Here is a 26,643-nt window from a genome sequence, read left to right on the forward strand (position 1 = left end):
AGCAGAGAAGAGAAAACAGAAGACTGAACACGCCCCGTGCTCAGCCAGCACGGGGCCGTGCCCAAGAAGCAGCAGAAAAGACAAACCTATAGAAGCTTCTATTGCCCACCACGGGGCCGTGTCCAGTGAGCACGGGGGCGGGGCGAAAGTACAGCAGGCGCATTAATTGTAATTGCGAATTACAATTAATGAAGAGAGAGAGTGTCAGACGGGCACGGGGGCGTGTCCAGCGGACACGGGGCCGTGCCCAGCCTTCTGTTCAGCCTATAAATAGGAGTGCTTGGTTTCATTTCAACTCATCCCTTGGCACACCACCTCTCTCACACTTCATCCACCACCCACCACCACCATAACACCCTCATCCACGACCATCATCCATTGTCCATCATAGAGTGTGTGAGTCGTCTCGGGATCCAAGATTGATCGTAAGAGTTCTTGACAATCAAAGGTCATGTTTGCCTAAGTCTCTTACATCACTTGGTGAAGACAAGTGTTTAGTATAATACTTTTTATTTTTAATCTTTTGCACTTTTTATTTGGTTTTGTATTAATGACTTTAATAACTAGTTGCTTATGTTGAAGGTGATCTTTCCTTATCGTTTGTCCGTGGTGTCTTGGCATTATTTTACTGTCTATATAAAATAAAAGATTTTCACCATTCATATCTCCACGGTATATATGGAGGTATGTTGGCTACCTGGTCGGGGGTTAAGGGAACGGTTTGGTAAGGGTCTTGCCCTTGTTCAGCGTTTAGAGGTCCTGCAAGGGACCTGGGTCAAATTTAGTAGGATCTCCTTCAATGCCCATAGGTATTGGATGGCGGGGATCCAAACTCTTTGACCCCCTCATAAGTTAACTACTATTAATACTATAACCCGGCTATTTAGGACTGTATCCCTGCTGACTCAGACTACTTAGCCGAGGGTAACGTCACCGCCAAAAGCGGGGCCTACCACAATTTGCATTAATAACTTTATTCATTATCTTCCAATAATCCAACCCTTTAGGATTGTATCCTTGCTGACTCAAACTACTGGGTTGAGGGTAACGTCGCCTTCAAAAGAGGGGCCTACTACAATAACTAAGATAATCTCTTAAACAAGTGCAAAAGTGCGAAAATAATCAAAGGTTATACTAATACACGAGTCGGATCCAAGTGATTCATCTTGTCTATCTGTTTTTATTTTTTTATTTTTATTTTTTTCAGCATTTAGTTAGTTTTTATTTTCTTAGTTTAAAAATCTTTTCTAACTTTTTGATTTGATTAGACGTTGAGGATAAACCGGTACTAAAAGCTCTTGTGTCCTTGGACGACCTCGGTATCTTACCAACACTATACTACGTCCACGATGGGTGCACTTGCCCATATGTGTGTTTAGTGTTAGTGAATATCGTGTTTTATATATTTAAAACTTGGCTAAAAGTGTAATAAGGGCTTAAATATACATCTAAATTATATTACACCTAACGCACATCACTAGATATAACAAGTTGTCGGCCGATGAAAAAAAGAGGCTAGAAGCAAAAGCCTATGACGAAATCCTTGAAAGATTGGATAAGTAACTTAAAATGGGATGTTCTCGTAAAACACTTCGTTGGCGGTGGTTTGTTGAAGTAATTTGGGATGTTCTAAAAAAACAGTTTTAACATTTTGTTCGGTTATCTTTTGGAATTTAAAAATTAGAATATGTTCAGTGTGTTCAGTTATCTTTTTTTTTTTGTGTTTCCTGTCGATAAAAATGTCAAGTATAACAGTTTGAACCTCTTTAACATAGTGAATTTATGTCGATAATGTTACTTTGTTTCGATCTACATAAGACATACAGTTGTATGACCTCTTAAAACACAGCCTATATACATCATGCAAATACTGTGATCTGGTAACCAGCCTATCTATTTCATCAAGTCTCTATACTTTAAACAAAGTTAAAACACTTTAATAGCTTTACAAAATAAACTGTATACCAAAACCTGCATGCTAATAAAGTAATAACCATGGGATAAAACAAAATAATGAACAATAAAACACACCATTCAATGAAAGTATAAAAAACATTGACTTCAGTTTCGAACATCTGTTAAAACACATTACATATAACAAGCTGATGGATTCTCAGGAACTTAAAACACATTTTAATCTTTAAACATAGTAACTGTTAAAACACATTACCTATAACAGGCTGATGATTTCTCTGGAACACAGTTAATACTTTAAACACAGTTGAAATACTGTGATCTGGAAACCAGCCTATCTATTTCGTCGACACTTTATAGTTTAAACACAGTTAAAACACTTTTTTTACAAATTAAACTATATGCCAAAACCACGAACAAATCAAGCATCCTATAAAACACAGGAGGCTATTTATAAAAACAAACTTAACACTAAAACACAAAGCAACAATAACATAAAATGTCGAATCCAACAAGTCTTAAAATCAACAAAAACAAATCCAAAACAAACATACGAGAAAAATAAAACAGAAAATTGAATAGTTCAGCAACAGACTTAAAATTTTGATAAAAAAGATCCTACTCTGCCATGTCCTCATCATCCATATCTGCATCGTTTCCAGATGTGTAAAACACATCATCAGCATCGTTCGATCCAGGACCATCACCTTCAACAACTATAGCAGCATCTCCTTCGCGAATTGTATCTTCATTACCTTCAGCATTCCGCGAAGCACCTGCCTCAGGCACAGCCAAGGTGTATTTCCAACACGTTACTCTGTTATGATCGTATTTTTTACATAATGAACATTGACGACGTTTACTTCCAGACTGACTTATGGCTCGCTCCTTTTGAGATTTAAGGCGTTTATGAGAACCACAACCCTTGAACCTGGTACCAACGGGAACACGGATAGTGGCCGTGCTCTCTAGAGCAACTCCTAGCAGTTCAGCAAATCGATTATGTCGTGTCTTGGGAGGTGCATTTATTTGAGCTTCATCAGCGACTGACATAAACTGCTTGATATGATCACGAAAATCAGACAACTTATCAAATTTTGAAATCAACTTATTCACAACATACTCAGTTGCGTGACTAATCTCACGAACACAACGGTTAACCTCCTCACTACGATCTAGATCTCCACCATCCGTAAGAATGGACCCGGGGGAACTATTTGGAACAGCGTCACGCGTCCAACGCCTCAATATATATTGTTTCGGAAATTCCCTTACATCAAGTATCTGTAACACGCAAAAAATGTGACTGCACAACAATCCAAACTGCTCAAACCTGTTGCAGATACACTTAACAGTAACATCCTCCTCGCGTATCATAACCTGTAACATTTAAGGTCCATTAAACACAGTTCATATAAAAAATTGGATAATTAAAAAAAATAATGTATACATAAAGTAAAACAAAATGTCACCTCGAAGAAGGAAGAACATGGCTGATCGAGATCCTTTATAAAAAACTTAATGAAATCACCGACATGATCTAATCTGACACTAGTACAACGATGAATAGCATGTTGAATCTCGAGTTGAACATCCAAAAATATAGTTCTGGTATATATCTGAGCTGCTTGCTTCTCGAGAACAAAATCACTCCACTCTCCAGGGTTGGTGTATCGAGTGTCATGATCGTTTTTTCGATGCTCGTGCCTTTGCGCTTCAATAGCCGTGTCGAAGTGGCTAAGAAATTCAACCAACGTGCACTTTGGATTGCTAATCTTGCCAAAAAAGTGATTCTCGCTTTCGGACCTAGATGATGTCCGCATAAGACCAGACATTTCTTCTTCGTGATAGTAAGCTGGAATCCATGATTCACGTAGCCCGTATATATACGTCAGCCATTCATGGTCGGTTAAACCGAAATCATTTAAAATAGCTGCCCATTCAGCCTCAAACGCTTCGGGCAATAGAGAATCAGTCCAAACAACTGCATACAATCTTTTCCTGAAATATGTATTTGAACACAGGGCAGCCCCGACCTAAGGGAAAATTTAAGCATGTTTGACAAAAAAAAAATATTAAAACACAGTAAAAAACACACATGTAAAAAAAGAAAACCCTGTCATATAAAAAACAGACCTTTGTAGTGAGTTTATCCATGATATGCCACATACATAACCGATGCCTCGACTCAGGCCAAACATCCGCTATAGCCCTTTTCATCGCAGGGTCTTGGTCAGTAACGATTACGGGAGGCGCGTACCCATATGCGTTCTTGATCGCCCTAAGTAACCAGCTATACGTCTCTGCCGTTTCAGAACCGAGAATTGCAGCACCAAGTGTCACGTTCCTATTATGATTATCAATCCCAGTGAAAGGGACAAACATCATGTTATACCTGAAAAAAAAAACACACAATCAGCGATGACAATAGATCATAATGTATTTATAACACAGTAGGTTTTAAAACACATTGAAAATATAAAAAATTAAACTCATCGTTACTTGTTACGCTTGTAGGTAGCATCAAATGATATAACTTCCCCAAACGTATAATAATTCCTCTTCATATCTTCGTCGGCCCAAAAAATGCACTTCAACACACCTTCGTCTGTCATTTCATATTCACAAGAGAAGTTCGGTAAAAAATCCTTTTTCCTCATCAGTCACTTGATAAACATTTCCGCATCAAACTCTCCGATAAAAAGATTTAATTCTTTCTTGAAATTTTTAAAATCGACTTTGGTCGCACCGACTTTGTCGAACCCACCATACACTTCCTTCATAATGTTTAATGCACGAACAGGACCAATGTTGAGATGTGACATCTTGTTTATCATCTCTTCGTGTGCACGATTAATACCCCTGTTTTCCTTGAGAAGATGTAAATCTTCTTCATGCACAAAATCATGGTTGTGCGCCTCTGTAAAATGATACAGCAAATACTTCTTAGCATCGGTAAGCTTTATTCTGATCGCAGCTTGGCATCCGGTCCTTTTGGATGGTACCCTACGTACCCACTTATCAGACGGCTGTTCGACTAAAGTATCGACCGGTCGAAAGTCTTTTTGACCCTCCTTTGAACAAAAAAAGTACTTGTTTATAACAATACCACGGTTCTCGTGCTGTGTGCCCTTCCTTACAGTCCAACCTCCCGCTTCTGCGTAAGTTTTATAAAAGTTATACGCGTCATCAACTGTGTCGAATAACATGCCCTCTGCTGGCGTCAACGAAGAGGGTGAATCTGGAATATATCTCTTTGTTCCAGTGTTTGGAGAGACTTGTTCAACACCACGTATTTGGTAATTAGGTGTATCTACAACACATGACAAAAAATGAGCATAAAACACATTACTGTTAAAACACATCATACAAGGTGAAACTATAAAAAACATTGACTTCAAACTCAATAACTGTTAAAACACATCACATATAACAAGCTGATGTTTTCTCAGAAAGAGTTGAAATAAACATAACAAAAAACTACAAATATGGAAGTTAAAACACACCATTCAATATCTAAGAAAAGGGTTGTCACGGCCCCCGACCCGGTTTGACCCGTTTCAGGAGCCGCGGAACAGGAATCCCGTGGTTTTTAATTTAGGCGACAGCGGAAGTCTTTTTAAAACAGGATCTTTCAATAATTTAAACTGCCCGTTTCATAATTTAGGGATAAATTCCCAAAATTTACAATAATGTGATTTCTCAGGGAAATCTTTATTTTCAAAACATGTTCATTTATTTATTTACACTGAGCCACTTTTCTAAGCTGGGAGTGCTCCACGACACTTTTCTTTGCTCATACCAGATCACCTGAAACATGTTTGAAAAAGGTTTTGTCAGTGGGGAAATACTGAGTGAATCATTCATTTTACTGAAAACGACACATTTGTTATAATCTACAGTATTAAGGGGAATTACAATGTTTCTGATATCAAACCAACTACCCACAGTACTTGTCACTCGACCATCCATTGGCTAGCCCATTTGTCCAATGGTGTCTGTGACTGTGGTCAGATCACCCCTTGGCCACCCGTTTGTCCAAGTGTGACGGGAAACAAGTAATGTATACAAAACCCCACATACCGGCTGTAATTTGGTGATTACATAGACTTAATCCCTGTAATTATAACCTTTGAAAATAATTTGGAGTTTTGTAAAATAGTTGACTCACAAACTGTGAGAAAAGAGTTTATAAAAGAGGAATGACTCACTTTGCAGATTTACGAGCAGAGTATAAGCTTTACTGATTAGCCTTTTAACCTAATTTAAATAACAATGCACACACAAACAGGATTAGTAACTAATTCAGCAGTTACGTCAATTCACGAGATTAAACCATCACAGCTATTATCAAGTGCGATACTTAACAATTCAATGGATTCACAACGAATGACAGAGCATAGTCCGAATTCGAACAGCACTCAAACATTCAAGTTGAAATCACAATGAATAATAAAGTACAAGCTCAATTTGAGCAGCACTCGGACAATCGTTGGATAGTTATAATCGATCGGACGTTGAATCGTAATAGCGATCGAGTTATTACCCTGATTGCGGCAGCACCTCATGATCGTGTGTGTTTAATTGTGATATAACAGCTATAACTCGGCGTCTACAGCAGCTATTTACGTTGTTTTAACTTCTACAGGTGAGTGCCAATGTCGGCTATTTATAGCAAGTTTTGGGACTCCCTTACGGACCGTAAGCCCGAACCTTTACGGTCCGTAAGCTAAGCAGTCTAATTCATAGGCTGCCTAGACTCGGTTGTAGCTTGGGTGACTCAACTTTTCAACAAATCAGATTTATGCAACGTTTATTTTAGATAAATATTAGACTAGGGTTTGCCCCCCTCGAGTTTTAGGGGCCCTGATCCTAATTCCGATCATTCTGAAAATTTTAGGGCTAGTGCAGAATTACTTGGGTGTCTCAATTAGGATTTTCTCATTGACTAATTATTGTCCTAATTATTGATTTTAGTGGCAGTTGTTACATCCTCCCCACCTTGAGAAAAATCTCGTCCTCGAGATTTACTGAAAATAGATGAGGGTACTTTCGCTTCATCTCTGATTCCAGTTCCCAAGTATATTCTGGTCCTCTCTTGGATTCCCATTTCACTTTGACCAACACCAGTCGTTTATGTTTGAGAAACTTAATCTTCCGATCTTCTATTTGTAGGGGTTTCTCTACGAATTTCAGCTTTTCATTTACCTCTATATCTTGAAGAGGTACTACCAGGGATTCGTCTGATAAACATTTCTTGAGATTGGATACATGAAACACATCATGTACTCCAGCTAATTCTTCTGGTAGTTGTAAACGATAAGCTACTGGTCCTATTCGTTGGATCACTGGGAAGGGTCCAACATATCTGGGACTCAGTTTTCCTTTCTTACCAAATCGTACTACTCCTTTCCAAGGAGAAACTTTCAATAGTACTTTGTCTCCGACTTGGAATTCTAACGGCTTGCGGCGATTGTCTGCATAGCTCTTCTGACGATCTCTAGCAGTCTTCAGTCTTTCCTTTATTTGCGATATCTTGTCAGTAGTTTCTTGCACAATCTCTGGACCTGATAACTGACTTTCTCCTATCTCTGCCCAACAAACGGGAGTTCTGCACTTGCGTCCATACAGTGCTTCGAATGGAGCAGCTTCGATGCTCGAATGATAACTATTGTTATATGAGAATTCAATTAATGGTAAATGGCTATCCCAATTACCACCAAAGTCAATTACACATGCTCGGAGCATGTCTTCCAGGGTTTGTATCGTCCTTTCACTTTGTCCGTCCGTTTGAGGATGATATGCAGTACTTAAATTAAGTCGAGTTCCCATTGCTTCTTGGAAACTTGTCCAGAAACGGGAAGTAAAACGACTATCTCTATCCGATACAATGGAGAGTAGGACTCCATGTAAGGATACTACTTCATCTACATACAACTTGGCTAACCTTTCCATGCTAAAGGTTTCCTTTATTGGTAGAAAATGAGCTGATTTGGTTAATCGATCCACAATTACCCAAATAGCATCATTACCTTTTCTGGTTTTGGGTAACTTAGTGATAAAATCCATTGTTATGAGTTCCCATTTCCATACAGGCATTTCTAACTGTTGTAGTAGTCCTGAAGGTTTCTGATGTTCAGCTTTAACTTGCGAACAGGTTAAACACTTAGATACGTATTCGGCTATATCCTTTTTCATTCCTATCCACCAAAAATTATTTCTTAAATCCTGGTACATCTTATTATTTCCTAGATGTACAGTATACCTAGATTTATGCGATTCTTCTAAAATCTTATTTCTTAATTTTCCTTGCTTAGGTACCCAAATTCGTTTCTTGTGGAATCTCCAAATTCCATCTTTTCCTTGTTCTAATTCCTTTAGGTAACCTTTCATTCCTTCGGCATCATCCTTGATTGCCGTTCCTTGAACTTCCTTTATTTGTTCCATTAAATCTAATTGTAGATTTAACCTAAGAGCACAGACTCGCTTTTGCTTTTCATGATATTTACGACTTAAGGCGTCTGCGACTACGTTTGCCTTTCCTTCGTGATATTGAATATCACAGTCGTAATCACTTAAGATTTCCATCCACCTTCTTTGCCTCATATTTAACTCTTTTTGCCCAAATATATACCTTAAACTCTTATGGTCCGTATAGATAGTAAACTTACTTCCATACAGATAATGTCTCCAAATTTTAAGAGAAAAAATTATAGCTCCTAGTTCTAGGTCATGAGTCGTATAATTTTCTTCGTGCTTTTTCAATTGCCTAGAGGCATACGCAATTACCTTTTTGCGTTGCATCAACACACATCCATATCCTAATTTTGAAGCATCACAGTATACTTCAAAATCATCGGTTCCTTCGGGTAAAGCTAAAATTGGAGCATTTGTCAATTTGTGCTTTAGAATCTTAAAAGCTTCCTCTTGTCTAGATCCCCATTCAAACTTAACGGCTTTACAGGTTAGCTTAGTTAAAGGTACAACTATCCTAGAGAAATCTTTAATAAATCGTCTATAATATCCAGCTAATCCTAGAAAACTTCTAACTTCCATAGCCGTTCGTGGAGCTTTCCAATTCGTGATTGCTTCTATTTTAGCAGGATCTACGTGAATTCCTTCGTGATTCACCATATGACCTAAAAATTGCACTTCTTGTAGCCAGAATTCACACTTCGAGAATTTGGCATAAAGCTTTTCCTTTCTTAACAAAGTTAAGAGTGCATGCAAGTGCTCACAATGTTCCTCCTGACTTTTGGAATAAATAAGTATATCGTCAATGAACACGATTACAAATTTATCCAAGTATGGTTTACAGATTCTATTCATCATGTCCATAAATGCGGCTGGAGCATTTGATAATCCAAAGGGCATGACTGTAAACTCATAATGACCATACCTAGTTCTGAAAGCAGTTTTAGGTATGTCCTCCTCTTGCACTTTCAACTGGTGATATCCAGATCTTAAGTCTATCTTAGAGAAATACCTAGCTCCTTGCAATTGATCAAAAAGATCATCAATCCTAGGTAATGGGTATCGATTCTTAATTGTAACCTTATTCAATTCCCTATAATCGATACACATTCTCATCGATCCATCTTTCTTTTTCACAAACAACACTGGTACACCCCAAAGGGATGAACTAGGTTGTATGAATCCTTTGCTTAGTAATTCATCTATCTGCTTTTTCAATTCGAGCATTTCAGTAGGTGCTAATTGATAAGGTGTCTTAGCTATTGGTGCAGTACCTGGAATCAAATGAATTCTAAACTCTACTTCCCTATCAGGTGGTAAACCAGGTAATTCTTCTGGAAAAACATCTGGGTATTCTGAAACTATAGGGATGTCCTGGAGTTCTTTACTTTTAGTGTTAATGATTACAGAAATCATATACACCATTTCTTGTTTCCTTGAATAACTAGCTAATTTCATTACTGAAATGAATTTTAGTGGCTTTCGAGGTCTATCTCCTATAATTAGAATTACTTCTCCTGTGGAGGTACGGATTTCTACGGAATTCTTATCACACAGGATTCGAGCATGGTTGGCTATTAACCAATCCATTCCTAATACCACATCGAATCCGGCTAAGGTTTGCAGAAAACTTATGACCTAACAATTCTATCTTTACTTCTTGCAAAACCTTGTCTATGTTGACAGAATTTCCATCTGCCGTTTCAACAGTAAAGATCTACCTAAGGGTATTTAGAGGTAAGTTAAGAGCTTGACAGAATGCAGTATTAATGAAACTTTGGTTTGCACCAGAATCAAATAATACTTTTGCATAGACGTTATGCACTAAGAACGTACCCGCTATCACGTCTGGAATGAGTTCGGCTTCTTGAGTAGTCAGCTGGAATGCGCGAGCATTTTTCTTAGTAGTTCCTTCAGTTGTTTTAGCTCTACTGTCTGCTGGTTTAGCTAACTTAGGACATTCAGACTGGAAATGTCCGGTTTCTCTGCAGTTATAACAGACTCTTGTTTTCCTTCTGCAGTCTTCTTCCCGATGTCCTTTCGCCTTGCAGAAGTTGCAAAATATATTGCACTGTCCATAGTGTTTCTTTTTGCAATTTCTACAGAAAGGAGGTGACAAGAATTGCCCTGTTCCCCTCTTTTTGAACTTATTGTTACTATTACCCACGCGAAATCCTTGGGTAATCTTCTGGGCCAATTCCTTCTTGCGATCTTCTTCTCTGGTGCGGACTAGTTCATCGGTTAAGGTATTAGCTAATTCCACAGCATCGTCAATCGTGCGTGGTCTCGCAGCTTTAACGATGTTACGGATTTCTCCAATTAATCCCCAAATATAACGGGAAATAAGTACCGGTTCTGGCGAAGCCAGGGAAGGTACCACTCTCGCATATTCGAAGAATGTCGAAGTATGTCCTCGACAGTCTACACCTAGCATACGATGACTCAGGAACTTATTTGCCATTTGTTCCTTCTCGTATTCGGGACAGAATTTTCTTTCGACAAGACTCTTAAATTCTTCTCAATTCATCGCATAGGCCACCCTTCTTCCTTTTGCTTGTAGCACCGTGTTCCACCATTCTAGCGCCCCTTCTTTGAACAAGTTTGACGCATACATCACTTGATCTTCTTCAGCACATTTACTTATTGCAATTACTGCCTCGGTTTTCTCTAACCAACGCAGTGTTGCAGTTGCCCCTTCATTACCTACAAATTCTGCGGGTTTACAGGCAAGAAATTCTTTGTAAGTGCAACCAGGCGTTGCAGCTTTCCTTCTCTTAGGGAGTGGGGCCTGTTGCGGATCATGATCGTCATGATTGCCACCTCCATTTATGTTGTTACTGCCGTTATCTTCCGGAATACGTTTACTAGGAATTAATTGTGGTTCGGCAGGTTTCTGAATAGCAGCCACGATTTTTGGAATAGCATTGGCTATCCCTTGAGCAATAAAGTGTTCAATATCTTGTCTAGTTATATATTGATCTTCCTGATTTTGCTCGGACTGATTTACTTCATTAACTGGTTCACTATTAGCGTTTTCCATCTACTAATTAGTATTAATAGAAATTATTAGTGTCTAATTATTAATACCAAAATCACAGATACATACACATATAATCACATAGATCAACATAACATGCAAGCATAGTCAAAATTGTCGATGCCTCGACTTCTGTTTTGTTTTATATATTATCCCTGCTTCAATACACACTTTTTATCTTACAGTGTTTTATTGCCCATTTTACAGAATCAGTTTTACTATTTTAGTTATAATACAAACAAACTTCTCCAAACCCCTCCTATCTTTTGGTTCACTGGCAGTTTCAGTAACGACGCTCCCTCTCGTCGTACTTCCAAGAAATTTGCACCCCCATTTCCCGGATCCTATTCCTGGTGCCTATCAGCTCTTCACCAAACTGACGTAGCTCAGCTAAATTTTCATAGCTCATTGGCGGATTAGGGACAGGTTCTGGATCAAACTGTGGGAGAAAACTATAGGGACTATTAACTATATTTTGGAATTGCCAGTCATTGGTCCACCATTCCTCCATTTGGCCTAATGGTCGGGTGTGAACTAGTGGGTCTGGAATAGCTGGTCCTAGGTTTATTGGGAATTGAGCTGTAGCAGGATAAGAGAAAAGATTATCATTGATAGGCTCTAAAATATCACAATTAGCCAGTAGGCGGTCTATTTCGTCCTGGAATGTGATTTCCTCAGACTGTTTAGAGCTTTCTCCGATCTCTATTCCCTTTTGCTTTAGGTCTATCCCTATTTCTGCTGGCTTGGAACTTTCTCCGGTTTCTATTTCTTTTCCTTTGCTCACACTCACAGGGTTTTCTATTTTAGGGATTCTCCTAGGTTTCCTTCGGCGCACCTTTCGCCAACCTACATATCTTCTCTTCTTTTTAGGTTTTGCTTTTTCCAGCGGTGGAGCTTGGAATTCTAGCGGTTCCTCTATGTCAGCAATGTAACCAGTGAAGTTGTGGGAGACTTCAATTGGCACAGGATAGAGGTTGAGGTTCTGAAATGCTTCCGACATCTCATTCATGCTGTACGGCATATATGCAAAATACACAAAAATGTTAAGTTAAAACTTTGGAACAAAGCTTAACAATTAAACATTTTTATTGCACACCAGTTTGTACAACATAACAGCAAACAGAACACACTCAGATCTATTTATTTATTTACTGGGAAGTAAATATTTCTAGATTTAAAATTTAAAGATTTGCATTTTCTGCTACAGTAGCGAGCAGATACAGATTTGCCCATTTTTCATCTAAATTATTTTCCCCTGGTGGATTACTGCTAATTTCCTGAATTTCCGGGTTAAACCTCACTCTCTTGGTTTGGGGTTTCTTTTTCTCTTGACCTTTTCTAAGGATCGAATTCCTTTTCTCCGGTGTAAGTGGGTTTTCATAATTTGCCTTACGGACAAAGATTCCCTCTTCTAAATTGGTGGGAGATTTGGAGGAAGAGGTTCCCTGTTCTTTAGGTGTACTATCTAATTTGCGATAGATAGCAGTAATCTTTTGTTTACCCATACTGTAATTTTAACAATTAATTAGTTAATAAGCATATATTCACAGAATGACAAATAAAATTTTTCTAATAAAAATAGTGAGCTTGATCAGTAAGCTTAAAACAGTGGCTCTGATACCACCTTTTCCTGTCACGGCCCCCGACCCGGTTTGACCCGTTTCAGGAGCCGTGGAACAGGAATCCCGTGGTTTTTAATTTAGGCGACAGCGGAAGTCTTTTTAAAATAGGTCTTTCAATAATTTAAACTGCCCGTTTCATAATTTAGGGATAAATTCCCGAAATTTACAATAATGTGATTTCTTAGGGAAATCTTTATTTTCAAAACATGTTCATTTATTTATTTACACTGAGCCACTTTTCTAAGCTGGGAGTGCTCCACGGCACTTTTCTTTGCTCATACCAGATCACCTGAAACATGTTTGAAAAAGGTTTTGTCAGCGGGGAAATACTGAGTGAATCATTTATTTTACTGAAAACGACACATTTGTTATAATCTACAGTATTAAGGGGAATTACAATGTTTCTGATATCAAACCAACTACCCACAGTACTTGTCACTCGACCATCCATTGGCTAGCCCATTTGTCCAATGGTGTCTGTGACTGTGGTCAGATCACCCCTTGGCCACCCGTTTGTCCAAGTGTGACGGGAAACAAGTAATGTATACAAAACCCCACATACCGGCTGTAATTTGGTGATTACATAGACTTAATCCCTGTAATTATAACCTTTGAAAATAATTTGGAGTTTTGTAAAATAGTTGACTCACAAACTGTGAGAAAAGAGTTTATAAAAGAGGAATGACTCACTTTGCAGATTTACGAGCAGAGTATAAGCTTTACTGATTAGCCTTTTAACCTAATTTAAATAACAATGCACACACAAACAGGATTAGTAACTAATTCAGCAGTTACGTCAATTCACGAGATTAAACCCTCACAGCTATTATCAAGTGCGATACTTAACAATTCAATGGATTCACAACGAATGACAGAGCATAGTCCGAATTGAACAGCACTCAAACATTCAAGTTGAAATCACAATGAATAATAAAGTACAAGCTCAATTTGAGCAGCACTCGGACAATCGTTGGATAGTTATAATCGATCGGACGTTGAATCGTAATAGCGATCGAGTTATTACCCTGATTGCGGCAGCACCTCGTGATCGTGTGTGTTTAATTGTGATATAACAGCTATAACTCGACGTCTACAGCAGCTATTTACGTCGTTTTAACTTCTACAGGTGAGTGCCAATGTCGGCTATTTATAGCAAGTTTTGGGACTCCCTTACGGACCGTAAGCCCGAACCTTTACGGTCCGTAAGCTAAGCAGTCTAATTCATAGGCTGCCTAGACTCGGTTGTAGCTTGGGTGACTCAACTTTTCAACAAATCAGATTTATGCAACGTTTATTTTAGATAAATATTAGACTAGGGTTTGCCCCCCTCGAGTTTTAGGGGCCCTGATCCTGATCCGATCATTCTGAAAATTTTAGGGCTAGTGCAGAATTACTTGGGTGTCTCAATTAGGATTTTCTTATTGACTAATTATTGTCCTAATTATTGATTTTAGTGGCAGTTGTTACAAGGGTGACCTTCAGACTACAAACCATCAGCCCACTTATGTGAATCAATAAACACAAAAAACCTGAACCTGTATGACTGTTAAAACACAACACCAATAACAAGATGATGATTTGGCACAACCTCAACATCTGTTGATACACATAACTGGTAAAACACATTACTGTTAAAACACATCATTCAAGAAGAAACTATAACAGAACACATAACTGGTAAAACACATTATTGTTAAAACACAACATTCAATATGGAACTATAAAAACCATTGACTTCAACCTCAATAACTGTTAAAACACATTACTATTTAAACACACCATTCAATGAAATTATAAAAACCGTTGACTACAACCTCACGATCTGTTAAAACACATAACTGGTAAAACACATTACTGTTAAAACACAAAAAACCTGAACCTGTATGACTGTTAAAACACAACACCAATAACAAAGATGGTGGTTTGGCACATAAATTACAAATATGGATTTTAAAACACACCATGAAATATCTTAAGAAAAAAAATTAATCTACAGATTACAAAAACATCGGTCACCTTATAGAATCACTGAACACTAAAACCTCAACCCCTCTGGCTATTAAAACACAGCATCAAGAACAAACTGACGATTTTGCAGAAAAATGATAATAAACAACACAAAAAACTACAAAAGTAACTGTAATTACCATCTCCACCATCAGCAAGTGTGTTCGAAGCCATGATTTTTCAGACTGAAATAATATTGAATAAGAACAATGCTGGTGAAGAATAGAATGATCGAAATTATAATATATAGATATGTGTTTCGTGTTCGTGATATTTGGAATAGATTTGGATTCAAAAAAAAAACTATAATCCTGAAAATCATGCATGTAATCGGTTACACATATGATCATGCAAAAAATAGTTATTTGAGATAATTACCAAAAGTAAAATAAATATATGACATTACATGTTTGCCCTTCTAGTTAAAATACATCCATGACACATGTGAATATACTATTGCTTCCTAGACTTTTTAGGAAAAATAGACTTTCCACACAACTCCCACTCTAAGTATATAACACAATTTATATAATTACTCTTTAACGACTTTTTCACTTAACCAAATTAAACTATCAAAGCCCAACCTACAATCCATTTTTATTAACCCAAACACAACCCAAAGAAATTTGAACTAACTAAAATAACTCAAACCTATCTAACCATTCCAATTCCATTCTCCCAATCTCCCGCCCCACAAAATCCCTAACATCGATGCACTATGCTCGACCAGACCCATTATTTGCCGGAAAAACCAAAATTCCGGCCGGAACTGACCATTATTTCGCCAGAATTCTCATATAGAACGGGCATGGTTTCTTTATTGATTGTATTTTTTGTTGTTTTGTGTGATGATTAGCAGAAATATAGATGTATAAGAGTTTGATCTTTTTATGTTTTTTGATGTATTTTTTGTTGTTCTAGAATTCTAGTTAATGATTTTGTAGTTTTATTTAAAGCTTTGTTTGTTTAAATGATTAGCTACAAATAATCAACATTTAAAACTAAGGCTTGAATGTTTGAAACTTAAAATTGAAAATTATAGACTATGGTTGATGATTCTTTATATGTTTGTAAAAACCCATAGAAAACCCATAGGGCTCAATTTTAAATATGTTTGTAATGATGTTTGACATTTTGATGTGCTTCCGATAAATATTTAAATTTTAGTTTGATGTTTTTTTGTTTTACATGACCCGATCCGACCCGCTAAGAACCATTTTTTTATAGCTAGGAGTCTAAAACCCTTAAAAACATTCCCCACCTCCTGGAAAAAATTTCTGGGTCGGCCGTTGTTTGTCATATGTCACATCTCACTTGAACTATTCCATAAATTCAAGTTTTCTCAAGAACAATAGATTTATTTGTTTGTTTTTTTTTCATGTATTTACATGATTTTCCTTGTTTGCATCTTGGTTATTTTTGTAGCACACTTGCACATTCAGGGCCCTAATAATTCAAGAAATATTAAAGATTTATAAATAAACACAAAGAAATAAGCGAGGTTCCATCATGCATTAAGAATTTGGTACTTAAATGCATACATATGTTACATACACAAGGATGTCAAGTAATGAAAACAAATCATTTTAGTTCATTTATGCAACATTATGTTACAATGTAGTACACAAACGCTAGAAAAAGAATATATAATCATAATCCTCAACCAAAATCTCACTCAAAATAAAAGGAGAAGCAACAAATTCCTTGTTTTTTTAACTGCAACCTACATCTTATGGGTACAACAATTACAATCAGTACTTCCTATTTTATATCCCATTTTAAGTTTTATATACATCAAATTCCTGTCACCCGTTCGATACCCCATTAAAAACTCGTTTAATTAGAGGGAACCAAACGAACAACCAGAATGTGGTATGATACAATGATGAGTAAACGTATACGGGTAAGTTGGTCGTTAGAAATCTGTATAAGGTTATACTATACACTGTCATGGCTCGGATCCTGATCTGGGCCCCACGAGCAGCCAACCGAAACCACTATTTATGGCCAGATGGGGTATGTGTGCTTCCTGAGAACACATACAACTATGGTTTCATGAAGGTTATAATCTTGATCCCTCATATAATCTACAATGTTGGAACAGTGCCTTCGTCTCGGTGCCCTGCATACGTATTTACAGCACAACTATTTGCAGGAGTTTTGCAAGCCTGTTATGAAGAACCCGTAAAATCCTAATTGACCAGACAGTTTGACTTTTTTCATCATCATCGTCAGTTGCATTTCGGTTTCTGGTCAGGTTGGCAGCAGGCTTGCAAATTCTTCATTGACTAGACAGGTTGTCTTTTTGCATAAGGAACCAGTGAAATCCATATTTTTTTACGCGCGTTGTTTGTTTACTTCTCAACCGCTTTTTTTTGCACCTGCTTTCTCCATTTGAGCCTCCTTTTCGGCTTTCTTTCTTTCAAGTTCAGCCTGTTTAAGGTTCTCCTCATGGCATTTATTAAACAGTCTCACAAAGTTGAAAAGGGTTAGAGTAGCTGCACAACCAATAAACAAACAATGAAAATGGGTCGGGTTGACCGGTTGGGTAACATGACCGCTTGTGGGTTAGGACAGTCGGTTTTTAGATTTTTTGATAACTAGTTGATGTACCAAATATGATTTACCTTGTTCGAAAGGGCAACGACTAGGGTCTTCACCAAAATATAGGGCCAATGCATCAGCATTTCTACCCTGTAACATTTTAATGGAAAAAAAACAACTTTATTTCAAGGAAGGAAGGAAGGACTATGTTACATGTTTTTAATGAAATAAAGGCCAGTTGAAAGTATTTTCCGTTAACGGAAATTGACTAGAGGAATGTTCTTTTGCAAGAAAATTGCCTTAAACTAATAACCGAGTTAATAAGAATTTACCACAACGGTATAGTAATTTGTTACATTCGTCACCTCCGCCTCAGAATTGTCAACGAACTCCTTCAATGTCTAACAATATGAGAAAACCTTAATCAGAATTTTTAGTTCCAAATTAAGCAAAAAAAAACATGCCTTTTTATTATAATCAGAATGTATAGTCCTGAATCTTAATCTACTTACGGCTTTTCAGTACACTTTGTAGAATTTAGTCAGAGTCCGCAATTTTGGCCCCATTTGGGTCAACTTGGTTATGGTTTGTCTTAAATGGGCCAAGTCAACAAAACACTAAGCTAAATGGGAAACGGGTCAATGGGCCGAACGGGTTAAAAGTGCCCAGAGTCTAATTTTAATGCATATAACCTCCTAAATGTTTTTTATTCAAAGATTTCTGATTATTATTTATTTAATTATAATAATTTTCTATTTGTAATCAGATTAGCGCGCTAATCAGTGTATGAAATGGACAAAAAGTGTTTTATGGGTCAGGCCACCCTGACCGGCCGATCTTAACCCGTTAAATTCCATACTATGTTTACCTACCTTGTGAAAACCTTCAGATATTGGACCATCATTTGCAGATGCATCTAGTTCTTGTTTCACTTTTTTCAGCCCGGTGGTAAGCGCTTGCATTTCTTCCGCTAAAGTTTTCAATTGTATCTGCAAGTTAAGCTTTTGATTAGTAAACTGCTTACAATAATCTATACGTTGTTGTTTTTTTATTTAATTCAAACCTTTGTTGCAGCTTCTAGGCTAACAAGATCCTCATGGAAATCTAAAAGCGTCGGTGATTTGGAGGCAAGAACCTATAGATAAAAATAAATGAAGCCACGTCAGCATTTAACGCAATAATAGCGAGACTGGTTCAACCGTTTCTTATTGTTATATTGCAGTATAAGTGTTAACGCTTGTTGTACCTTGCAGAGATAATGCATTAAAGTCATCCTGCTGTTTGAAGCTCGTGTATCTGTCAGTTTTAAAAGACTATCCAACTTGAAACCGACTGCAGCACCTGGGTAACATGAAGAAACATGCAAATAGATATCAATGATATTTTTCTTAACGCACGGTTAGTGATGTTATTTATTACCTCTAGCGGTTCCTTGATTTAATGTATTCCCCAGATATAAAATTCTCTTAACGATTTCCTTAAATTTGTGGGACTTCCGGACCTAATAAACCAACAACGGAACAAGATTACATAATTATAAATTAACATAAACAACAGAGAGCCAGAGGTGGCAAAATGGACAGGGCGGGCGGGTTGAATAACGGGTTCATATAAAAATATTGTAATTTATTATTAATCAATGCACTAAATGTGATTCAAGAAACTGTGCTATTACAAAAACAGTGAAACATTTTTTTTTTAATAAAGCAATCAATCCCGTTAAAGAATTAGACCCGCTAAGGATAACCAAAATCAACCCGAACGGGTCGAAATTTCCAACTCATTGCATTTATAATAATGGATCACCTCGTCACATGCAGAGTTTACTATGTCTAAACTCTTTTTAAAATCTGCAAGCTGAAAGAAAGGAAAATATGAGATGATGAAAGAAACGAAGATAAGGACATGTAGGATTAGCAGGTATTCAATTCAATCCATAACCACAAACCTGAGCTTTGAACTGAATTTTGAACAAAAAAGCGTTTAATTTCGACTCCATACGTGGCACCTTCATTAGCTCCAGAAAAAACTGCACAATAGTTAAATTCTTGAGCACCCAAAAACATTAGATAATTCATCATTTAAGTAATGCTAGCGGTCTGAATTTTTGACACGACACTAATGTAACACGAAATTAGCGAGCTTGGGTTTATTCTAAACAGATTTTGGTTCACACGTTCAAATGTTTATTTTGTAACATTTTAAAAGATTTTTTATGTCATAACTTAAATTCATTGGGTAATTAATTTAAAAGATATAAGAGATATGAACATCTTGTTTTATTGTTTAAGCGTAATTAATTTTTACATATTAGTAATTTTTGTTACAATATGATAACTTTCGAGTAAATAAAATTTCCGGGTTAAAGGGGCTGTGTACATGTTAACCCACAAAAATTCGTGACGTGTTTTGGTTCATGGTTCATGTACCAGACACAGTTTCCTTGTTAGTATCATGTTCGGGTTCGCGGGTTTGATCTGCTAACCCGCGAACATGACCTCTTTCACACCCCTAATTTACGCTAACGAAACTTAGAAGGTCAAATCAAACAATGACAGAATTTTATAAAGCAAGGGACCACTTTTTGTGATTCACTAAAACAAATATGAATCCTTTCTGAGTAGATTGAAAATGTTTAATTCTTACAACACCCCATGTTGGAAATAAGATAAGTTGTTCATACATGGATGGATAAGTATAAGAAAAACAAATGTATTATGTATGATCTTGGTACTTACATGTTCACACTTGCCCAATCTATCTATGTCACCTGTATAATTCTGAACAGTCACAGTGCATAAGATCAATACTTGAATGGATAATCAAGAAAAGAAAGGTTCAAGTCTAGTATTTTAAAAAAAAAAAAAAAAAAAAAAACTTTTTTTTTAAATAGTCAGATACCAAGAAAATGCAACTAGTAAATTGTGGCTTCACCTTCAGTTGTTCCATTTCTTCTTTTGTAGGACAGAATTTAAGAATATTTTCTACTTGATCAACATCTAAAAGTGTGTCATCCATAGCTAAAACTGCATCCTGCAGATGACAGAGAAAAGGTAATTATTTTTGTCATTTTCTCGAGGGAGGATCGCATGTAACCAAATGAGTAGATAGGTATGTTTTGTCTTCAGCTAGATATATGAAGAAACTGATATTTAACCCGGCCCTAACTAATCATCAGATGATCAGAAATAGAATATCTCTATCCAAACTTTAATCTAATAATTAATTAGCTTCAAAACACAAATCCAAACACCCCTCAAGTATATACTTACAAAGCCAATTAGATCAAGATGATATCTGCACTTACCACCATATCAGGAAGAGGCATTTTAACCTTTGTAAGCATGATTTCTGTGTTATAAGCCCTCCTCAGATCAATCTAGAAAACAAGAATGCCATTGAAATAATTACTAGCACTTTTTATAAGGACAAGCTACTCGATTTAATTACATGGCATTACCAGTTGAACTTTTTCCGGTTTTGAACTGGTAGCCTTCTTATCAGCCGCTTTAGGAGCAGCTTTTTTCGGGGCTATGTTAGAGAAAAGTGTCTCAAGTTCTGATATATCAAAATCTGGCGCACTACAATACAATAGCATGACATTAATCCTTAGAATAAATGCATGCATGCATATACACGTTAAAACATAGAATAAAATATTTTGATAAGAAAGATTGAGTTAACTTTACAAAAAAAGAATGAAGCGACAACATATACAAACCAAAAGAAGAATGAGGCCGGGTTACCATTGTCCTTGAAGTTCCGCCCACAAGCTTCCTTGTAAAGCCCTTGCAACCTTGTTCCAGTGCAATGGCTTTAGGTTTGATTTCTTCACTGCAGGTCCTCCACGTCCACGCCCTCTACCGAGGCCACCACCTAGTCGGCCAGGTGGAGGTGGAGGTCCGCCTGGAGGTCCGGGTGCTCCAGGTGGTGGTGGGGGTCCAGGTGCTCCTGGTGGTGGTGGTGGTCCCCTTGCTCCCCCGGGTGGTGGGGGAGGTGGAGGTGCCCCTCCAGGTAACGGGGGAGGCGGAGGTGCTCCTCCAGGTGGCGGGGGAGGTGGAGGTGCCCCTCCAGGTAACGGGGGAGGCGGAGGTGCCCCTCCAGGTAACGGGGGAGGCGGAGGTGCCCCTCCAGGCAATGGGGGAGGGGGAGGGGCTCCTCCAGGTGGCGGAGGAGGTGGAGGTACCCCCCCAGGTAACGGGGGAGGTGGAGGTGCTCCTCCAGGTGGCGGGGGAGGTGGAGGTGGCCCTCCACGTAATGGGGGAGGTGGAGGTGCCCCTCCAGGCAATGGGGGAGGTGGAGGGGCTCCTCCAGGCGGCAGAGGAGGTGGAGGTGCCCCACCAGGTGGTGGAGGAGGTACAGGTATAGATACATCACCACCCAATGGAGGTGGTACTGCCTGCATAGGTGGAGGAGGAGGTGGTGCACTAGGGACTACGAGTGAGATAGCAACGTGTCCACTACTTAAAGGAGGGGAGGCTTCATGCATAGAGGCTAGTGGTGGAGGTGGTGACGGACATGGAGTTCCATAGACTGAAGGTGGCGGAGGAGGCGGTGGTGGAGCCGGAGCACCTTGCATAAAAGGAGTGGATATTTTGGATGGAGTAGGAGCTTCATACGTTGAAGGTAGATCTGGCAAAGATGGAGCAACTTGCATGGAAGGTAGAGATTGGGGTCCATGTGGTGTAGGTGAAGATGAGCGTAGAGTAGATGTGGCTTCATCCACTCGAGGTGGCAAAGGTGGAGACGTAGTTTGACATACAGACTCCGAGGGTTGACGACCATCACCAAGTGAATGGGAGGCAGGAGGCGGGAGCGGTGGAGCTTGTGACAAGGATATTGCTGGACTCCCATCCCTTGTCGCCAATGGTGGTAAGAATGTATCCCCAATGTCATACTGCGTAGAGGCTAATGCTAGTTGTGAGAGGTTGGACAAAGAACCTGGAGGTAGAGGCGACGGTGGCAGTAGTTCTGAAGTGGGTACCGCTGATTTAAATTCCAATTTCTTCAAACGTTTTGGCAATTCAAGTGATCCATCTGAAGTTTTTGTAACTCGTTTCACATCTAAAGACGGTGGACAAGAAGCTTGTTTCTTTGATCCTTTCTTCTTATCTACTAACTGAGAATCCTTCCCTGGTGTCAACATAGGTGGTGCACTCATATGTCTAGAATATGGATAATACACATGCATTGAATTCATGAACGACCCTTTATTAGACGGAATCCACCGTGAGACAGCATTTGGTTTTGCCTGTCTTACACCTGTCGGAATTTCTTTTTTAGAAATTTTTCGACAAGTGGGCTCCACCTTCTTCGCCCTTTGATTCTCTTCTTTATCTTTGATAATTTTCATTTCCTCAACTAAATCATGTGTTTTCACTTCTGAGCTAGCCACCTTATCAGAGTCACCCATATCCGCCTTTGTAGATTTCAAATCAACGTCTTTGACTATTTTAGACTTCATATCACCCTCTTTGATCGCCGTAGCCTTCAAATCAACATCTGTGACTATTGCAGGCTTCACATCAATGTTTTCGACTATTGTATTTTTTATGTTAACATCTTCCTTCAATTGCAGACTCGGGTCAACCTCAACATAATGTTGAGATGAATGTAGTCCTGCTTCAAATCCTGGAATGTTGTCTTCAAATAAATCTGTATGGTCCATTTTAGAATCATGAAAGTCAACCGCATTACTGAAAATTTCTTCAACCTCAAAGAACTCATCAGCCGAACCACTGCCAGTTGTCTCACTGCCATCAGAAGATACTCGGTCTTTGGTGATAATAGATGGTAGAGGATCAGCATCCACAAAAAGTACCTGACACAGATATGAGTATTCATTTAACTTATGTGGTCATTAAGACGTTTCCGGTATAGAGGTAGCAAGATGTGCAGGTCAGCTTGGCCCGCAATACGTGTTCTAGTACGTTTGTAAATAATTAGTATGCATTAATAATACCCTTTTGATGATTTTCAACCTATACAACGCAATACCTGTTAGCTAAATGTTTTTTTTTTTTTTTTATTTAAATCGACTCATTATTTAGTAAATGGGTCAAGATTGCCACCTCTAACTCCGGCATAGAAAAGTCAAAGTCAAGGGCTTACCTCCGCCTTGAAGTCTTTTGGCATCTGATCCCGGGCATCCCACATAAGATCAACTTCATCACGACCCACCATCAATACATACCCTCGGATAAAAGCCGTATGGAACACTACTCTGAACAACATATCCTCCTTTACATTATCATCATCTAAATGAATGCATTCAAGAACAATATCCCCTTGAACACGAAAATGAACATCTATTTTCGCCAGCTGGCATTCGTCCTGCAATCATAAGCTACATAATTATATTACAGAGCAAGTTATGCTTCCATACGTTTTCATTACATGTGGGAATTTCGACCCTACTTTTGAATGGGTCGATTCAAGTTATATATATAATGTACCTAACAAGTAAACAAAAATGCTTAATAGGAAACAGGTCAAATGGGTTGAATGTCTAGAGTTGTCCAAAGTGTTGTCTTTAATAAAAAAAAATAATATTATTATAAAAATAACATAACTTTTGCACCAAAAAGGTTCTGGAACAAAAAGTGTTTTGGTCAACCCAACACGTACAAAAGTTTGCGTTTTGACCTGTTATCCAACTTGCTCGTTTTGACATTTCTAGTTTTCATTAACATGGAAGCAGATAAGTTTACCATTCGATAATAGCGACCATGATTCTTGGCATTTGAGGTTGAAAATAAAAGCTTACAGCTTTTATTAGGTGCTGTTGAAAAGGGGTCATGACCATATATACGGATAACGGGCCGGCAACCCTTTCCACCAACTAAAGGAAGGATGCGAAGTATAACACAATCCAAAGCTAATGGTGCTTCTTTGGGTGGCCAGTCAATCCCTAAATTTTTCTTGGTGATGTACTGAAGATACCTCAGCTGTGACGGTTGAGGATTTAAAGGCGTCAAAATATAAAGAAGCTCGCGTGGAGCTTGTTTATATACCATTTCAAGTGTTTTTTGTTCACCCGTATATTGTTTTCTAAATAAAAGAAGCCCGGCAAGCATAAAGGCGAGTGCCGGCCACCCTCCTCGTTCACAGTGCATTAAAAGTACGTTTTTTTTGTCCGCAAGTGATATCCAGCTATCACAGGACTGCAAAAAAAGATTGACAACTTCTAATGGTAACATGGGACACCCTTCATATTGCCAAGGGTACTCCATGACTTTCATATCATATTCAGATAATATAGAAGAAATTTGGGTCTTTTTGTCTTGACTTTCTTTGAAGTTAAAAACCATGAAAGAAGAATCAGGATAGTATTCTTGAAGCTGAGTTACAATGCCACCCATATAGATTTTGTATGCATCTGCTTCCAGCACATTAGTTGAGAAGCAGCAATCGAAGACTGTAATATAAACGAAAAGAGAAGTTAGGCGATAGAACATAAGGGGGTGTTTGGATGTGCGTTTTGAAAGTGAATATGTGATACTGAATAACATAATCAGTTGTGTTACAAAACAGGCAATAGAAGATGTAAAGATTACTGAATAATACCATAAAATCTATCCTAAAATACACACGCTAATAAGATGGTGTTTCGATGTCGTTTGAAGTTGTAACAATCAAATTATTCAATGTTTGAGTGCTTGCCAGCTTATGATTATTCAAGAAACCAATGGTTAGACCAAAAAAAAGTCATCTAGAAATTTGCTACATGAGAATATGAAAGTTAAGATAGGTTGTTAACTTTTGGGATTATTCATATTCCTTGTGCAACTTATCTATCATCAACACCTGAGGTGTCAAGAGTGTTTACAAATATAGAATATCAAAAGTCATTTAGGAATTTGATAATGACTATGTTAAAAGTTAAGATGGCCAACTTATCAAAATCTTCATGGACATAGAAAATAAACAACACTAGAGTCCCATATTTCCAGATAATCCTTTTATCACCTCAAGTCTGATAAGTATTTCAGAATCCAGGTTCACAAGAGCCAAAATAGTCTCAAGCTTCGCCATATACCTTTGCTAGTATACAAAACTAACAGATTGTAACATTGTAGGGGTCTGCAAAAGCCCTATGTAGGGGTGGTGTGCATATAGCAGCACCCTTGTCAATAAATGCCATCAGTTTTGGGTCTTTATTGTTGCATCCTAAAACCTAAATAATTGGTAGCTGAACTAAGAATTACCTAATGTAGCATCACAAAATCAAAGTAACAGCAAATCAAAACACACACATTATCTATACACTAAACAAAATCCAGCAAAAAATAAACAACAAGTGTACGTGTAGGTAGGATACATACTGAAAACCCTCTCGGTGATCTCAAGGAGGTGATCGGGCGGCTTACGATAGAAAAACCGTCTCAACAACGCCATTTAACCCTCTCGATTCCCCCTATTTCCCCAATATCTCCTCTCCAACAACATGAAAATCAAATCGCTTCCAAACTTCATGCACCAATTAATTCCATAACGATTACAACTGTAACATAATTCAGATTTACGTCGATCGTGTTAAGTGACTGCAAGATTGTTAGGGTTTCTGAAATATTATTTGCACGTAAATGGTGAATCACATGCAAACTATTATGTAATAATTTGAATTTGGGAGATCGTTCAAGTGGTGTGAGTGAGATACAATTAATGCGATATATTGAATTGGTTACTGCAATTGAAATGTTCGATTTGTTGTTGCACACGAATGAATGAGATTATGGACGAACAAATGGGGAATGGAAGAAGAATAGTGATCAGCTTTTCCGATTATTGCATGTTATATTTTCTTTGCAAATATAAAAAAAAAAAAAAAAAATTCTTATTAACATACTATGATATATTATTTTTTTTATTAAGTTGTCTAAGAGTGGTGGACACGTTCTAACAGATATTTATTTAGATAGTTTATTTATCTTAATGTTTGAATAGGTATTTATTCTTTTTATTAGAACTTATAAACTCGATTATATTATATGGGTAAAGATCAAATAGGAAGTTAATTTTCTCTAGGAAGGATAGGAAGCCATA

The 26,643-nt window shown here is 37.8% G+C and overlaps 2 protein-coding genes across 2 annotated transcripts; both read right to left on the reverse strand.

The window, feature by feature from the left end:
• Positions 1 to 2,532: 2,532 nt before the first annotated feature.
• LOC110883585 (protein FAR-RED IMPAIRED RESPONSE 1-like) lies at positions 2,533 to 4,071 on the reverse strand. Its single transcript, XM_022131302.2, has 3 exons — positions 4,051 to 4,071; positions 3,387 to 3,950; positions 2,533 to 3,294 (listed from the first exon to the last, which is right to left on the reverse strand). The coding sequence occupies exons 1-3, from the start codon at positions 4,069 to 4,071 to the stop codon at positions 2,533 to 2,535; spliced, it is 1,347 nt and encodes a 448-aa protein (XP_021986994.2).
• A 12,554-nt stretch (positions 4,072 to 16,625) lies between these two features.
• Positions 16,626 to 26,322, reverse strand: LOC110883586 (formin-like protein 20). The gene is made up of 17 exons (XM_022131303.2): positions 25,923 to 26,322; positions 24,309 to 25,015; positions 23,710 to 23,931; positions 21,345 to 23,419; positions 21,059 to 21,179; positions 20,906 to 20,977; positions 20,533 to 20,631; positions 20,337 to 20,378; positions 19,547 to 19,627; positions 19,405 to 19,455; positions 19,018 to 19,099; positions 18,845 to 18,939; positions 18,662 to 18,733; positions 18,471 to 18,587; positions 17,931 to 17,999; positions 17,682 to 17,748; positions 16,626 to 17,552 (listed from the first exon to the last, which is right to left on the reverse strand). The coding sequence occupies exons 1-17, from the start codon at positions 25,993 to 25,995 to the stop codon at positions 17,416 to 17,418; spliced, it is 4,182 nt and encodes a 1,393-aa protein (XP_021986995.1). The 5' UTR covers positions 25,996 to 26,322; the 3' UTR covers positions 16,626 to 17,415.
• Between the last annotated feature and the right edge of the window lie 321 nt (positions 26,323 to 26,643).

This window comes from Helianthus annuus, chromosome 8 (genome assembly GCF_002127325.2).
Source record: "Helianthus annuus cultivar XRQ/B chromosome 8, HanXRQr2.0-SUNRISE, whole genome shotgun sequence".
Classification (NCBI taxonomy): domain Eukaryota; kingdom Viridiplantae; phylum Streptophyta; class Magnoliopsida; order Asterales; family Asteraceae; genus Helianthus; species Helianthus annuus.

Bases quoted from the DNA above. Each gene is read 5' to 3' on its own strand.
- LOC110883585 (XM_022131302.2), bottom strand. From the start codon at position 4,071: ATGGATAAACTCACTACAAAG. The intron at 3,951-4,050 runs GTCTGTTTTTTA...ATTTTCCCTTAG, and splicing joins TGGATAAACTCACTACAAAG to GTCGGGGCTGCCCTGTGTTC. The intron at 3,295-3,386 runs GTGACATTTTGT...TAAATGTTACAG, and splicing joins CATGTTCTTCCTTCTTCGAG to GTTATGATACGCGAGGAGGA.
- LOC110883586 (XM_022131303.2), bottom strand. From the start codon at position 25,995: ATGGCGTTGTTGAGACGGTTTTTCTATCGTAAGCCGCCCGATCACCTC. The intron at 20,978-21,058 runs GTAATGCCATGT...CTTGTTTTCTAG, and splicing joins AACCGGAAAAAGTTCAACTG to ATTGATCTGAGGAGGGCTTA. The intron at 18,734-18,844 runs GTACAACAAGCG...TTTTATCTATAG, and splicing joins TAATGCATTATCTCTGCAAG to GTTCTTGCCTCCAAATCACC.